At 40.1% G+C, this 15,027-nt stretch overlaps 1 protein-coding gene across 1 annotated transcript in view; it reads right to left on the reverse strand.

Moving 5' to 3' along the window:
- Positions 1 to 428: 428 nt before the first annotated feature.
- Positions 429 to 15,027, reverse strand: part of gria1a (glutamate receptor, ionotropic, AMPA 1a) — a 64,925-nt gene continuing 50,326 nt past the window's right edge. The window contains 7 exon segments of the mRNA XM_067518598.1: positions 429 to 3,991; positions 3,994 to 4,027; positions 4,029 to 4,096; positions 4,099 to 4,135; positions 4,137 to 4,190; positions 6,104 to 6,238; positions 12,439 to 12,553. Coding sequence (XP_067374699.1) covers positions 3,852 to 3,991; positions 3,994 to 4,027; positions 4,029 to 4,096; positions 4,099 to 4,135; positions 4,137 to 4,190; positions 6,104 to 6,238; positions 12,439 to 12,553 — 583 coding nt within the window. The 3' untranslated portion in view covers positions 429 to 3,851.

Raw genomic sequence — 15,027 nt, forward strand, 5'->3', positions numbered from 1 at the left:
TTCAGCACCACTGTATCTCTTTGTTTTCTTCTTGTGTGATTTTTCTCCTTCCTTCCTGATTTACCTGCTTTTATGCAATGCAAATGATGTATATACAAATGCAAATTACCGCGTGTAAAGGTGAACGCACTGCTTAATTAAACGTCGTCTGTACTCACTAATCTGTACAACCTCGACAAGGGCTTTTAAGTCTACACAAGTTGCTTCTTTTTAATTGTTTTGCAGCTCATGTAACAGTGACTTGTTCTGCTTCTTCTTTCAGACTGTAAGACAGACTGCCTGAGATTATTTTTTGGATCACTGCACTCATTTCAGACCCAGGCAGTGCTTTATCCCTCTCTGCTTGTAATATCTAAAATCCTGTCCCATTTGCCCAAGGTACAGAGTGTAATATACAACTCCAGTGGAAATAAAACTGAACAAATATACGTAGTTTATTCCTTTATTCGGTTATAAAAGCATGATGACTTTCTTCCAGGACACTTTGGTTAAAACAAAATCTCGAAAGTTTGATTCCTAATAACTGCATTGTTTTTTCAAATTATGAACCCAATCTACTGTTTTTCTCTAAGTAAAAAAAAAAAAAAATTTCAACATTTATGATTTTTTCGATGAACACATGTGATTAGATTCCAGTAGTAAAATGACTATGAAAAAGGAAAAACAACAAAAATAAAAATAAAAATACCAAAATGTTATGAAATTTCAAGCACTTAAAAACACCAACCGGGAAATTATTTTCAAAACCTCAACAAATGTAAAGAAATTTAACTCAAAACTGGCTTTAAACAACATTATCATCTATAGATTATTCAACATCCGTGGAGGTGTTTTTAATTTTTACACTCGTCAAAGTGTATGCCGCTTTCCTGGCACCCCGACTCTCCTTTGTAATACAAACATTGAGTGTCTTTTATTCTTTTACAAAGCTGTTATGGCGTATAAAACATCTTTCTGAAGATAAAGCATCCACTGAATAGTGCTGTGCTGTGTTCTAATTAATACAACATCAGCCAAAGAAGACGCCTAGATGAAGGAGGAAAGGAAAAGTTCTCACGCAGTAAGTGACTAATTCAGGTAACACTGAGGCATGATTCATAGGAGAACAAACATTTTCACTGGGGAAGAGAAAAAGCCTTTTATATACATAATAAGAGGAGATATGTCTGATTTCAGTAAACTCTGCCCATTTTCTTGCATGTATGACGATGTAGAGAAAGAGAGGAGGTCATACATTAGTTTTGGTACTCTTTTTTTTTAAAGCAGAAACTTATAGGATAAGAAAAATAACACGAGATCAGGTGTGGAAGCAGAGGATGAGTGCTGCCTTTGTACAGGCCTCTGCTGTGAAATGAGAGGTCAGCTATAATCTAAAGCTGACCTCTGGCTTCCGACAGCAGAGAAAATCCCATTCTGAGCAACAACCTTCCAGTCACCTTTAGGTAAAATCACACCTTTGGACACTGTCAGATATCCACCATGTGTGATGATGGTGATGATGTTCAGTGCATTTCAGGACATACAAGATGCTGTGGTGAACTCCTGTAATTTGACATTCGATGTAGCCACTTTTCCCTTAAACTGCACCACAGACTTAGCCTAAGGATTTATTTTCTTGAATTCGTTCTGACAACCCAGGTTCCTGAAAACGCTGCATTTAGCTGTGAAATATTTGTGTAGGTGGAGAGAGAACGAGCAAACGTAGATGGGTACAACGGCAGGAGTGAGATTTTCATGTTGGAAGAAGGCAGCCTTTTCATAGCTTCTGGCTGTGATGTGTTGTGAAAAACTGTTATTGGTTTCTCTCCTGCGTTGACAATTGTCGCCCGTGAGACTGTCGGCTTAAGGAACAAGGCTGGCAATAGTCTGTGTTTCTCTTAACTTTGGATCATCCCAGGAAAAGACCGCAGTTAAAAATAAACTGATCTGAAAAACTTTTATTTTTTCACTATTTTTTGGTTAAATACATGACGGTGAAAATTCCATTTTGATAAATGTTTTGTAGGACTTAAGATACTTGGCCAGTGTCACAGACATGGTTGAGATATTTACACACTGTGTATTCATTAGGAAATTTGCAACCAAACAACAGAACAGGAAGTGCTTTTGGTGTGCGTTGATCCAATTTGACTGACAAGGGACTATAACAGCAACATCAACGCATTTTGACTCAAATGTATCTCAGAATTATTTGACATCACGGAATTCATTAAAGTGTGTTTTTGCAGGAGGATGCTGCTCAGTGTAGGAAGCTCAACGAGAAAAATGCCTTGAGATGAACTAGTTGTCATGTGCTTTCATAAGATTCCTTGACTATAAGAAAAACAAAAACCAAACCATGCCACCCTTATTTCCCCCCCACTGTTTAAAATGTCACGTGATTCAACATCATAGAACATCAAAACATTCAGTAACAGAAAGCAGAAATGCAAAGCACATCATCAAAAGGGATTTTGTTTCCAGTCTTGAAATTGTTTGGGATGGAACTTTCCTTTAAGGTCTATACGTGCCAAACTCAGGGTGTCTGCCCTTTGTCATCTCTGCCCTTTACTGTCCAGGGCCTGCCACTCTGATTCTCGTTTGCCTGACATGATCTGAAAGGGAGAACTCAGTGACCACTGTAACCTTGACTTCCAATAAACATGGTTAATGGGGACTCTGAATCTTGTCACACCAACTGTTGCAATCCTGCCTCCTTCCTGCGCTAGCTAGCAACAGTGAGAAGAGGCCACACACAATCTGCAGGGGATAGGACATTCTCAGTAAACGAGGAGGGAGGGAGAAGCCGCGCTGCCCATTTAATTTCAACTTAATACAATTAAAAATACTTCACAGGAGTGAGTGAATTCGGCAGCAACCACTCAACACTACACTTTCTCCAGATTAAACTTGAATTTGTTGATACTTGTTCTTTAATGTTTGCTGCAAATACACTCTCTAGTTTATCAATAGATATGCTATGAATGTCACAACAGTAGAATACAGTGTAAGGTCACTCAGTACTGTACATAGCCACAGAGTAATGTGAAATGTGTGTGTTTTCTCTATACCCGAGCCTTTCTCACACAGGTCAACGTGAGCATTTCTGAATGTGCCCTCTGACGTTTTGTGATCATCGAAGCCTGAAATGCTCCAGCTAGCTGGTTGACCCAGTACCAACATGTGTCTGGTGTATGTATGTGCATTTGTGAGAATGGTCGTATGGCACAAAGACAAGGCATGACGTGTTAAATGAGGTGTAGCAGCAATGCGTGTTTTTTTGTAGCCTGGTCACCTGCTGATTTAAACAGCATTAACCTTTAGTCGAGGACAAATCCAATCAAACTACTTTTGACAAAGCTCTTTGCGCTATTACAACAGTGTAAACCATATACAATATATATAAAAAAAAAATAATTCAATGTAGAAAATGGCTATGCTGCGCAGAGCAATTTGTCCTTGAGAAATGATGTGAAAATGTGAGAGGGAAAGAGAGCGGGAATGTCCCAAAACAATATCAAATCATCATAGCAGTCACAAGTGTTTGTCCTCCTCTGCCACATCTGTGCAAAGACACGTTCCATCAGCCATCGGAAAGCATCTACAGTAGGTAGTACAAGGTCAGCATTGGAGGTGAAGATATTGCACACGCAGACTAACGGCAACAGCTCCATCGAAATGGCACACAGCGCAGGCGTTACACTGAAGAATAAAATTCTTTTTTCCACGTAAATGGACACGGTAAAAAATTTCAAAAACTCGCCCCGTTGACGGCTTCTTTATTTATTGCAGCACATTTTCTTTCTTTTTTTTTCAACGTCCACTTATTAAAAAAAATGTTGCGAGTCTGTTTGAAGTTTGTAAGGAGTGGTTCAAGAGTGCATTTTGGCAGTAAGTAAAGTCTTGTAAGAGTTGGGTGCGTTGACAGCCAGGAGAATGGATGGGTCAAACCAGACAGCCATGATTTCGAAGGTCCTTAGAGTCTTGTGCTCTTCTTCTGCCCCACCCTGCTATTCCGCGCCACCAGCACAGTGACGTGGCCTTCACATACCGGAGGCACCCAGTCCCATGCTGGCAGTGTGGCTCATACAGGGCAGCGTCTGAACGGTTTTGGGGAAGTCGTGGGTGAGGATTCGTCCGTTCTCTCCGCCGCTCCCATTGCCACTCATCCTGTGCAGGGTGGAGCAGCGCATGGCGTCATTGATGGATTGCTGCAGAAACAGACACATGTCAGTTAATCTGCACACCAGATTCCCATGTATTCACACATGCATTACAGTAAGTGGTGCTTATCACAACAGAGAAAGCTTATGCAACAGTTAAAGCTAACAGCGTACAGAATTACATATGTTATAAGGTCTTTTAGCTGTAACGGAATGTAAATACTGTAGGTCTGTAAAAGTTATGCAATTCCTCTACTCTTTATTACATAAGTGCATAAGCAGCTGTTTATGTCACTAGCTGAATGGGATGCTGGCACGACAATAAATTCAGGAGCTGAATGAGCTATCGGGAGTCATAGGGTGCTAGTTTTCACCCTCTTCATCTGAGCTTGAGTGATATTCGAGGGTGGTAAACTGTGTGCTGGCCAATGTGCGTTGATGTCCTAATTTGCGACAGGACGAGTGGAGCAGAGTGTGGGAAGAAAGACTGACGGTGAAGATTCCCTCATTGGTTTAGCAGCCCCATTCTTAAGGCTGGCACAATAAAGCCACTGGGCTCAAATGGTGGCCCAGTGATGTGTAATGCGTGTTTGTTTGCGAGTCTATAGCCTCTATTCTATAGCTGATTAAACCGGGCAAAGCGAGTGGGATCTGAAGCAACCGGTGAGAGCTGCATGGGTACTGGAGAATTATACCAGCCTCTAATTGCAGCAACGCTGTTGTTTCTTTCAAGCCAAACAGCATAAAGGCAAGGCTGGACTAATAGGCTCCTCGCCAATCCTATCAGCATGCTGATCAGGTGCCTCTTCATGGGCTGATTAAAACATGAGAGATTCATGTAGAAGATTGCTACTTGTTTTGGCCCTGTCTTGCATTTTCGACTGTTGACATGAAGTGTATCAGCGAAACCACAAGTGGCTTTGATGTTTGAAGAAAAAAAAATCTGAGATTGCTTGTTGCAAATTGATCCACAAGGCAGATGACAAACAGCTACAATACTCCAGGTGTTTGGGGAGTAACATCACATCTCCCACTAAAGTATAAAGCAACAAGTCCTGAACATACAACATTTTTGACTGAACTGTTCCAGGTTAAAGCAGTGATGGAACACGTGGGCCGCACCAGGCCTGCCTCATGGTATACATATAAAGGATGTTCACCACAATGGGCCCTGCAGTGGCGAGACAGTCAGCAAAAAGAGAAGAAGGAGCAGGGGAGAGATTTGCTCAGAGCGACAGAAGTAGAAAGATGTACCACTGTGATTCAAATTGCCTTTACACCTCTAATGGAGACGGAAATTTCATAATTTGTCAATTTGTGCTTAAAGATTATCATGAATGAAGTAATGGGATTTAACTATAGGACCGAAGGTAACATTTTTGTAAGCTAAGATAAAAAAGAAGAATACATAGATAACTAATTCATTATGATATACAGAAAAATATAGTAGAATGTGGAGGATTTAGAAGTATGACATAACTTTGAAGGTAAACTAGTGAAAATGCTTTATCCTGCCAAATTTCCAAACAGAAATCAGACTGTGTGCCTACCGTGTTAACTTCAGAAGATGAGCACGACACAAGAAACAGGCACAAGGGCAATTTTAAATCAAGTGATTCAACAACATTGCAGAACATCAGTGACATAAAGACGGAGCGAGGGAGTGGCAGAGGTAGAGAGAGGTACAGGAGAGCGTTTGCACTGCGGTGGAAGCCTTGAGAGGCCCTACTGTGATCACGGTTAGATGGGCGGGGATGGATGTCATCATCATCATCATCATCAAGGCTTGATCACAGCGTTTCCTACCCCGTGGCTGTGCTCTGCCCTTATATTTTAACAGTGTTGTTGGCGTACAGGCCGTAGCTCTGCAGCTCTGTGTCGGGAGCGCTAGCACCACTGTCTAAGGCGGAGCAGTGAAAGGCCTGAGCGGCTGTGGCAGCAGCGGCTCGCGCTGTGGACACCTTCATTCTGTGCGACTCTGTCCTGGATTTGTAGCAGAACTCCACCAGCGCCACCAGCATGGCCAGTCCCAGACCGCCGATCAGGATGTAGAAGACTCCCGCCACATTGCTGAGGCTCAGAGCGCTCGTCTTGTCCTGGAGGGCGAAGGGGGGAGATTGGTGACGAGTGACATTGAGGTGGCACAATAAAGACTGTCACTGCACATAGAGAACATAAAATCAATAACTAAAGACTAACACTAATTAACACACATGAAACAATAATAGAGAAGAATCACAACAAATCTGAAGTGCAAAGACTCAAATGCATTATCACACAATGACACAAATATACACAAACCCTGGCACACACACACACACACAGATGAGCCCATAAAACTGCACTCAAAGAGAAAGTACGAAGACACACACATAACTCCACAAAAAAACAAAACATCACGATAAAAACACACTTTGTGAGGCCTGTCTCACAAAGTAGGATTTAATATATTTTCTGGAAGACTTGGAACTTCAGGTTTTCAGTTTCAAAAAATAATTCATAATTTATAAAGGCAGACTGTCTATACACTGAAATAAATATATTTTGCTTACAAGCTGTCACAAAGCCCTCATTTAACAAACCATACTCTTGCAGTTCTCTATATAAAGAGAACATTTGAATTTTCTGTTTTTCTCATATTTACTGAAGGATCAAACTGCCAGCAATACATGAAGATTGTCGAACAACTTTATGAGTAGACCAACGCATTTTGGCTTATGGATTTTATAAATAATAAATAAATGTTTTTTTCTCTCTATTTTTAATTATTTATTTTTTCTCCATATAGTGCATCCAGAAAGTTTTCCCAGCACTGAACTTTTTCCACATTTTGTTATGTTACAGCTTTATTCCAAAATGTATCGAATTCATTATTTTCCTCAAAATTTTACAAACAATACCCCATAATGACAAGTTGGTCATTGTGGGCTATGGTGGTTTGAAATCTTTGTTTTTTCTTTTTAATAAATTCGCAAACAACTCTACATAAGTATTCACAGCCTTTGCTGTGACACTCAAAATTGAGCTCTGGTGCATCGTGTTTCCACTGATCATCCATGAGATGTTTCTGCTACCTGATTGGAGTCCACCTGTGAGAAATTTAGTTGATTGGATATGATTTGGAAAAGCATACACCTGTGTATATAAGGTCCCACATTAAACCGTGCACGTCAGAGCATAAACCAAGCCATGAATTTCAATTCAATTCAATTCAATTCAACTTTATTTATATAGCGCCAATTCACAACAAAGTCATCTCAGGGCACTTTACAGAATAAAGTCAAGATTATAAAGATATATAAAGAGAACCCAACAATTCCCCCTGGAGCAAGCCATAGGCAACAGTGGAGAGGAAAAACTCCCTTTAACGGAAGAAACCTCCAGCAGAACCAGGCTCAGGGTGGACGGCCATCTGCCTCGACCGGCCAAGGAATTGTCTGTAGACCTCGGAGACAGGATTGTATCGAGGCCCAGATCTGGGGAAGGGTACAGAAAAAAAATCCTGCAGCATTGAAGGTCCCAGGGAGCACCGTGGCCTCCATCATCCATAAGCGGAAGAAGTTTGGAACCACCATGCCCCTTTCTAGAGCCGGGTGACGGGTCAATGTGAGCGATCAAGAGAGCGATCTCTCTGAAAGAGCTCCAGTGTTTCTCTGTGGAGAGAGAACCTTCCAGAAGAAAAACCATCTTTGCAGCGCTCCATCAATCAGGCCTGTATGGTAGAGTGGCCAGAGGGAAACCACTCCTCAGTAAAAAGCACATGACAGCCCACCTTAAGGAGTCTCAGACCATGAGAAACTAAATTCTCTGGTCTGATAAAACAAAGATTGAACTCTTTGGCCTGAATGCCAAGTGTCATGTCTGGAGGAAACCAGGCACCGCTCACCACCTGGCCTACAGTAAAGCATGGTGGTGGCAGCAATATGCTGTGGGGATGTTTCATAAGCGGCAGGAACTGTGAGACTAGTCAGGATGGAGGGAAAGATGAATGCAGCAATGCACAGAGACATCCTTGATGAAAACCTGTTCCAGAGCGCTCTGGACCTCAGACTGGGGCAACGGTTCATCTTTCAACAGGACAACAACCCTAAGCACACAGCCAAGATAACTAAGGAGTGTCTACCGGACAACTCTGTGAATGTCCTTTAGTGGCCCAGCCAGAGCCCAGACTTGAACCCGATTGAACATCTCTGGAGAGATCTGAAAATCACAGGAGCTCGAGAGGTCCTGCATATGGGAGGAGACTGGGGACAAGAAATAGTCCTGCCAAGTTCATAGCATCAGGTGCTTCAACAAATTATTAAGCAATAGCCAAAAATACTTTTGTACATGTGATTTGTTTAGTTTTTTATTTTTAAAAAATTCCCAAAGATTTCAAACAAACTTCTTTCACAATGACATTATGGGGTATTATTTGTAGAATTTTGAGGAAAATAATGCATTTAATACATCATTAAATAAAGCTGTAACATAACAAAATGTAGAAACATTTTCAGCGCTTGGAATACTTTCTGGATGCACTGTATAGGAAAAGAAAAACTTCCTCATGTCTGACTGTGTAGTTTACTAGCAATGTTTTAACCGATTAGTAAAAGCAGATAGTACTGCAGAGGGACCATGCGAACAATAAACTAGCTTTGTGAGACAGGCCCCAGACATTACTAGACACGAGTCTCTAATTTTTAGGACTCACAGTATTTCCAAATTTATGAACATGTACACAGCGTGGTAGTAAACATTGTCTCTTAATTACATTTTCTGAGGGAGGAGGTACAGGAAAAGTGCATAAACACCCCACAACACATGCATTCATGCAGCAAGAGCACAAATAAGTCTTTAGTCAGACATAGCTTATATTATACATATTATACTGTAGGTCATTAGTTTCTCATTATGGCTTCTCCTAACATTTATGCCTATTTATAGTGTCTAATGTAATGGAATTATTAAGATTAAGTTAAACAAGGATTTTGTTTCGTGTGAATTCATTAGGACAATTTCATTGTTTCACTCAAAGATATTAATTCCACATCCAAAGATATTTTGTTAGGATGGTTTAAACATTATTATGAGCTTGGATCTGAGCTTAAACTACCACTATGCGGTATATCAGCCCTAGTATTCTCTAGCCTCCGATGAAACTCGACCTTTCGTCACTTACCGTAGATAATTAAATACACTTAGATTATCACAGTTGCATTTGAAGATATTAAGTTTTCACTAGGGACAGATGCTATAAGAACACACTCTGCCAAACTCACTGGTAATATGAGATGCAAACAAAGTTGTTATACTAGGACCAAACTAGTAAACTGTCAAACTATGTGCTATGGAGGACCGAGAGTCTGCAGGCTTCAGAGACTCTGCTCAGGATCAATTTATGTTTTCACTTGGAGCTGCATGCATAAAAACTTCGCAGAGCTGTTTTATGTGTTTACTTATTATTTTTTAATAACACAATTTATGTTTGTGTCAAAATGTTGTACTTAAAAACACAAATAAACTCCACTAAGAATGAAAATAATGATGTGTTTTTAGATGGAGCTGTTTCAGCGAGCTTGGTAGTGGAGAACATTGCTACACAATAAAAAAACCTAACATCCTAAACGAAAGGCTTTTGTGCTTGTTAAGGTAGTGCTAAGTTAATTTAGCATGACGTTGCTACATAGTTAGCGTGCAGACATCAAACTCGACATGCAAGCGAACAAGCATTTTCCAAAATCATAAACTATTCATTCATGTCAAGTCATATTCCCAAACACATAAAAAGTTCTCACATATATATTTGCTACAGGGGGATTTCAAATTTCACAGCAAGCCGTACTTAACTTGACTAATGTCAGTGTATTTTATTAAAAGCCCTGCTATGAGTCTTTGGCTAAGGTACGAGCTCTCAACAAAGTATTCAAAGATTATTTGGAATATGTTCCCCGGAGGCAGAGTCCAACATGGCACATTGTTTGACAAAAGATCAAAATATGAGCAGGGGAAAGAGAGAGAAAATCTTTCAGTGACAGGATCACAAGGCCACCTGACAATTGTAACCCATACAAAGGAACCTGAGCTAAACAATAAAAAAAAAAAAAGCTTTTCTGTCAGGGTAAATTACTTCTCGAGACAGTGGATAACACTGCAAATACTGTACATGTCAACACAGTGACAGACTTGGGGCCTCATGATTTGTCATCCTCATGTCCTTTATCTCACGTGCTTTTTTTGTATTTTTATTATTCTTGGGAAGAAAGTGCAAATTGCTTTCAGAGATTCATATTTAATCTGCGGTACAAACCCAAGGTTATCATAAGACTCGATCTGTGTGTATGTATTTGTGTGTTTGGAGGAGGGTTGGACAATCTGTTTTAGGAGGATTTATCCCGCCTAAATGGAAAGTGTTGCCTCTATGTGTATAATGAGCATTAACGTTAACTAATTTATCCACCACACAGTATTTATTTACACGCTGATAATGAACATTAAATCTCTGACAACACAAGCTCATCAGTGGGAAGAAAGACTCCAGAGTACAACCAGAGTACTGGCCCGAATATAAGACGATGTTTTCCTTTTGAAATTATATTCTACAAGTGTGGGTTGTTTCACATAAGTGCACTAGACATTTTACATATTAACTACAGCAGATGCTGTATTTGAATATCCAGGGCTTGTTTTAGTGTCTGCTAGCACCGACTCATCTCCAGTTTACTGTAGTTTAAATAAACTTTGGGCAAGTTTAAAAAGGATAACATACAGTATGTCCTTTCTGAATAGTTCTCTTATCTAGCTATCTATTCACGTTATCTATCTATGTACATTTGGTTGACTTGTTGCAAGGTTGCTGTTCAGTCATCAGCTGTTCAAGTGACACTTTAACCTTTATGCTAATGTGACAGCAGTATAAAATGTATATTAATGACAGTAGTCATGTCACTAACAAGGACAGTATTTTTAATGTCAATAAGGAGGAAAGGAGTTCTTTTGATCCAATTTGGTTGTTGCTATTCAAAATGTTCTTAATTAAAAAAGAAGAAATATTTAATAATTAATGGTTTGCTCATATTGATTGATTTTTCATGATTTTACAGCAAATGAATAATCTCATATTCAAATATAATCCCAAATCTTTTTTTATTTAAACGTGCACGCCAAAAATACACTGTTTTTGCTGATTGATCATTTTGTAGTAAATTAATTAAATCTCACAATACTTGTGCATGTACCAACACTGCTGCAAAACATGCTTTTTATCTTTACGATTCTTCGTCCAAAAACATTTTTGCAAAGTGATGGGTCATCTTGTGTTCGGACCAGTATGGTAGCACTGCCAGAGCCACATAAAGTTTTGCGCAATGTACAATAAAAGAGGCTAAGGGCTGGACTTAGAGCTGGTCTAGGATCAGGGCAGGGTCGTGCTGGGAAGTGCTGTGAGGTGACAGATTTGGGATGGAGACTAACCTTTCTTCCGGAGTCCTTGCTGCCACATTCCCCTTTATCGTACCACCATTTGTTTTTCAGTTTGTCTAAGACGGCTTGCTCATTGAGTTTCAACACCGCTAGGTTTACTGGGATTCTTCCAACCATAAGGAAATAACATAAATAACATATTACCATGTTATTTTATGTTATTAATTCAGAAACACAGAGCAGCAAAAACATACACACGTTAATGCTTGAGCTTGCTTATAGGTTAAAAAGGGGAAAAAAAACAACTTGGCAGACGCGCTCACAAACACACACACACATATATATATATAGCAAAAATATCATTAGAAATATCAAAGTCAAAGTGATATGCATTAATACTCCATCTAGCTTGGTTGGCTTGCTCCCTACAACAGTAGATGTGTATTACTATATCACTTTGGGTAACCGGCACACTGCTTACCCTCGCTTTTGCAACATGCCTCTATTGTATCTTTTGTTAAAAGAAAAGCTGGAAAAAGGCCTAATGAAGTCTGAAAATAAATAAAGCAACACCACAAATAGATGCATGTCTTAAAATATTATTGAGCATTAGGGACCAGCTGGTTTAATTATTAGACAGTGATCAATTAGAAATCATTTCGGTAAAGCTGGGAAGATCATTGAAATTTTCACCCTCAGTGGTTTTCAAATCCAGTCACTGCAGGCCAAACGATCAGTCCCGTTGACACTTATCCTTTGCTCTTACCCAAGCCAGAGAGGGGTTTAAGTGTTGCTGGAATGACAGTGCAGCGTGGGCCTGCCGGTTACCCCCCTCCCCATAACCCCCCACTCCCAGTGGTGGGTTACCCGCAGGGTTTATCAAACTGGCTCTGACCTTGGAGTCCCCGCCCCCGCTGCCGCACTCTCCCTTGTCGTACCACCACTTGTTTTTCAATTTGTCCAAGAGGCCCTGCTCGTTCAGTTTTAACACTGCCAGGTTTACTGGGTTTCTTGAAAATAATATAAAACAATAGCCATTAGCAGACACTCTATGGGACAGATATAAAGAGATTGGTCGCATGGTGGTGGTGATAATGACAACATTTCTTTACTATTAGAAACTCCTGCATACTACTGATATGAAACAGGAGTACTGGCTTTAGATGCACATGTTAGTTATCTGCAATGGGCTGAGATGCTGAGTGCCCATACAGTGGTAGAGTCAGGTTTTACCAAGCAGGGGCCTCAGAGGGAGGCAGAGCAAACACTATAAATGGAGATGCCTTGGATGCTGAAGTCTGCCTACAGATGGTAAATTCCTTTCAGCAGCACTGGCATGCAAATTGCTATGGTAACTAATCTATCAATATTCAACCCATAATGGCATTCTGGTGAATATAAGCCCATGTTGATTAATTCATAACTATCAGCACAGACAATTGCAGACAGACACTTTGAATGCTTTGACTGTCAGGTTCAGTTTCGCAACAAGTTTTAAAGTGGCTGAAAGGAAGCCAGTGTAGATAGAGTTCTAGACTCGAAGCATCTTCTTAAGGGTTGCTCTCTCTCTCTCTCTGGTGGGTGTGTGTGTGTATTTCCTACAGCTGACAGGCTGTGGACAAAGACTCTCCCCATCTACAAATTACAGAAAGGCAGAATCTGTAATCAGAATTTGCATAAAAGAAGAACCGTTCTTTTCTCTCCTATTAGTGTCACTTCATCTGTGGAGCTAATATTTGGGTTGGTGATGTTCTGCTTTCTCATCAGCAGATACAGAAGCATCTTTGTCCCCAACCTTGGATGCAAAACACAGCTGTAGGGAACACAGGTATCTTCAAAGCTGGTAAAACCTCTGAATTCTTTCTCAGTCCAGTGGTGTCAGACAGACAGAAAGAAGTCAAAGTGTGTGGACATGGATGGTTTGGAGACCCAGAGGTCATTGGTTAGTTTGGTCAGTTAGGTAAAGATAAGCAGATGTCAGGGACGCTGCTGTATGTTAGGTTGAATGAGGTCAGGCAGGCATGGGGGGTGGCTGGACATTGTATATGTAAGGAATGAAGCAGAGAGCAAAGAATATAAACAGAACTTTACACAGACTGATCAGAAATTGTTCTTTGCAGAAGTTCCTGTAAAAATAAAGAGTTACATCATTTGATTATTTTTGTTTTCCAAAGTGCTACTTTCAGGCCTGCACTGCAATATCTATAACAACTTTTTTCCTATATGCTATTCGCCACAGTATTGTCTTATTATAGATGGGCTATTTGCCAAATCCAATCTATTCAGTGCAGTTGCTGATTTTGGCTTGGTAACCTCAAACTGTATATGTGTGGTAATGCATTTTAATGAGAAGACTTTGGTAAGCTTTTATTGTGAAACCAATTGTGATTTTGCCATAGACACTTAGATCCTGTTATCTCTGCACACATAAACAGAAATCATGCAGCAAGTATTCTTCGTTAGCATGTATTAGAAAACATGTATATACAGCGCATGTGTCCGTGGGTCAGAATATGGTAAGTGTAAGAGTTTGCATGTGTGCTATCGGCTTTGGTGGGCTTTAGCTGTACTTTGCACTGCATGCTAATATCAGAATGCTACCATATGCTATGATGCCAATGCTAGAACAGTAACATGTTGCTGTAATTACTACAGTATGTTAACAGGTGGGAATGAGGTGTTTGATGAGAGCGGGAGAACTTTGACCGGCACGTGGTGACAGATCAATGATCAAGGGATGACAAAATCCTCCGGTGAACAATGGATGTCTACAAAGATTTGTTGTTACACAACAAAAACTGCACAGCTGCAGAGATATTTTAGTCTTGGCCAAAGGCTCGAAGGGAGGACTGACCTTCTTCACATTTAAAGAACCACGCTGCTAGCATGGCTAGGAATTTAAGGTTAATGCTTTACAGCACCACAATTCATTTACAGGCCTCAGGTAAATTTTCATCAGGATGGTGAGATCCATGCAACAGGGAAATCTCTTAATATAAAAAAAGCAAGTGCCGATAACCGATTTGTACTTGTATCAGAAGAAATTATGATAAATTTGTCCAGGCATTGACAATGCAGTGCAGGTGAAACTGAAGTCAGCTCTTTGGATTCACTGCACATTCACTCATGTCTGATTACAGATACGCAACAAAGCAGCCAATGTCTACTCCAAAAAGTTATGTTTTTACATCTCTCAATGTATTTTTTCCTTTGATGCAACACAAATATTTCTTACAAAGTATCAGACATATGTGAACAGCCATAGGGGCAACCTAAGAATAACTTACACAAAGAGAGGGAGATAATGGAGGCAATCCTCAGCAGTTTAACACCATGTCCAGTTGCTACTGGATGTTGTAGCTTTTTACCAATCTGACAACATGTCTTATTGTGAATCCAGCACTTATTTGCTTTAGAAAATGTAATTTGTATGAATTTTTTTGCAACCTGTGACTAAGGCATGAACACAGGTTTTTCTGACTTC

This window comes from Channa argus, chromosome 10 (genome assembly GCF_033026475.1).
Source record: "Channa argus isolate prfri chromosome 10, Channa argus male v1.0, whole genome shotgun sequence".
In the NCBI taxonomy this organism is placed as follows: domain Eukaryota; kingdom Metazoa; phylum Chordata; class Actinopteri; order Anabantiformes; family Channidae; genus Channa; species Channa argus.